The 2,120-nt window shown below is 48.2% G+C and overlaps 1 protein-coding gene across 1 annotated transcript in view; it reads left to right on the top strand.

Moving 5' to 3' along the window:
• The window catches only part of PAPSS2 (3'-phosphoadenosine 5'-phosphosulfate synthase 2), a 102,471-nt gene that overhangs the window by 73,821 nt on the left and 26,530 nt on the right, over positions 1–2,120 (top strand). Inside the window, exon 5 of the mRNA XM_045291671.1 lies at positions 367–499. Coding sequence (XP_045147606.1) covers positions 367–499 — 133 coding nt within the window. The remainder of the gene's footprint in view (positions 1–366; positions 500–2,120) is intronic.

Below are 2,120 nucleotides of genomic sequence, written 5' to 3'. Positions count from 1 at the left end.
GTAAAGCCTAAGCCACTGAAAAGGACGTTTCTTTTCTTACACATAAAACCAAGAGACATTTCAGACTGCTTACCTCCACCTGCCTTTTGCTGGCATCCATGTTCATAACACATTACCCAGAAGCACTCTTGCTGTCCACCAGAGGCCATCCTGGGGTAGCCAGGATTAATGAGTTTAACACACCCACGGTGCCTCCCACCCTTCAGGTTCCTCTGAGATTATTATTGTAGCAACTGCTTCACTGGTGGGTGCTAAAATGTCAATGTTCACGCCCATACCTGAAATACGGGAACATGGCTGCATCCACAGAATTCCAGCTGTGGAACATTAAAAGAGCTTTCTGGACATAAGCTGTGTGACGCTTAGAAACTGACCTGGTCAAGGTTGGAAGCAGGCTGTACTCAGAAAACTTCCAGACCCTCAACTCTTTCTACCGGAAAACAAACTTGACCAAGTGCGAGCTGAGGCCAAGACTCTCCCTTCCTTGTCCATTACTAAGGTAAAGAAGAACCCACGTGGCGCTGTTGGGTCAGCGCTGGACTCCTAACCATAAGGTCAACAGTTCAAATGCACCAGCCACTTCTCAGGAGACGGCTGAGGCTGTCCATGCCCATCGAGGTTGACAGCCTTGGAAATCCTCTACAGGATTGCTATGAATAAGAATCACCTCAGTGACAGTAGCTAGGAAGATAAAAGAGGTGCAGGCTGGCGAAAGGAGAATTCACCTAAATATTGATCTCTACAATCCATTGAGAAGCCCCTGGGTAGTGCAGACAGTTGATGCACTCGGCTGTTAACCAAAAGGTTGGCAGTTTGAGTCCACCCAGAGGAGCCACAAAAGAAAGGCCCTGGTGATTGACTTTTGAAAGATCAACCATTGGACCCCGTGCGCTGCACGGTTCTCTGCCGCACACAGGGTCACCGTGAGTCAGAGTGCATGTACCCACAGCCGGTTTGCTTCATGCAGTGCATTTACAATGATCCTGACTCATAAAGAAGGTTTGCTAATAGGCAAAGCCGATCGCCCCAAGCCGCCATCTCCGTGGAAGAAAGATGAGGTGGTCAGGTCCTGTAAAGATTTGCGCTGTAAGAAACGCTACTACACAGGGTACCTGTGAGTCAGAATCAACTCGATGGCGTTCTGTTTTAAAAGTAAAACCACTCCATGTGACTTTCTTTACAAAAAATCTCTTCCGCATTCAAATCTCCCATGAAGAGTTGTCGGAAGGCTTATGCCGTGGACGGAGGCAGACTGGGGACGAGATGTCTTTGTTTGCACAGGACAGTTTTGCATAACTGCCACTCTACCATTGGCTATTCCAAAGCAGGTAGCAGGCAGTAATTATTTGTTGGCAGCAGCTGAGGAGACAGTTTGTCCAGAACTCAAGTGCTTCTGGGCCATTAAGAAGAGATTTGAAACCAGGGGGGAACAGAAAGGAACCTTGATCTAAATGATATGAAAACCGTGTGTTGTTGTTGTTATTTCTACTCTGCAAATACCCTCTCTTCTTCCATCAAGGAGAGCCCAGTCTGAGGGCAGAGGCAGCCGTGGTTGCATTGATCTGACTACCTGAAATACGCAGGGTCAGCCGCCGGGCACTTTCGTCCTGATCTTTATGCCTGAATGGGTCCTGGCCCATACAAGATGATCGGGTCTTCCTCAGTACTTTCTCACGATCTAAAAAGACCTCAGAGAGTTTCATAAGCGGCAAAGCAAATAGGGAACCTCCTTAAGCTTTTACGGACCTCATACTCTACGAGGTCATGGATTACTTAAACACAGAACCCCATAGTTTGTAAAATAAAATCCGGGTTGCCCCAGTGCCCCCAGCAGATGGGCAAATGCATAATTATAATCCCCGTGTCGTGTGATCTTTCCAAGCAGCCCTGGGGGCGTTGTAGGTTATTCCAGGGCTGTGGGTCAAACCCACCAGTTACTCCCCGGGAGAAAGATGAATCTGTCTGCTCCCATAAATGTTTGCAGTCTTTCATGCCCCAGGGAACGGTTCTAATAGGTCCTTCGGGGCTGTTAGGCGTCAGCATCGACTCGATGGCAGTGGCTTTGGGTAGTAATTCCAATATGAGAATGCTCTGTGAGGTATGGAAGAGCCACAGAGCAC

The sequence above is a fragment of the Echinops telfairi genome, unplaced genomic scaffold (genome assembly GCF_000313985.2).
Source record: "Echinops telfairi isolate 266 unplaced genomic scaffold, ASM31398v2 ScPeMD7_70;HRSCAF=299, whole genome shotgun sequence".
NCBI classification, from domain to species: Eukaryota; Metazoa; Chordata; class Mammalia; order Afrosoricida; family Tenrecidae; genus Echinops; species Echinops telfairi.
This window is presented reverse-complemented; position numbering and strand designations above follow the sequence as displayed.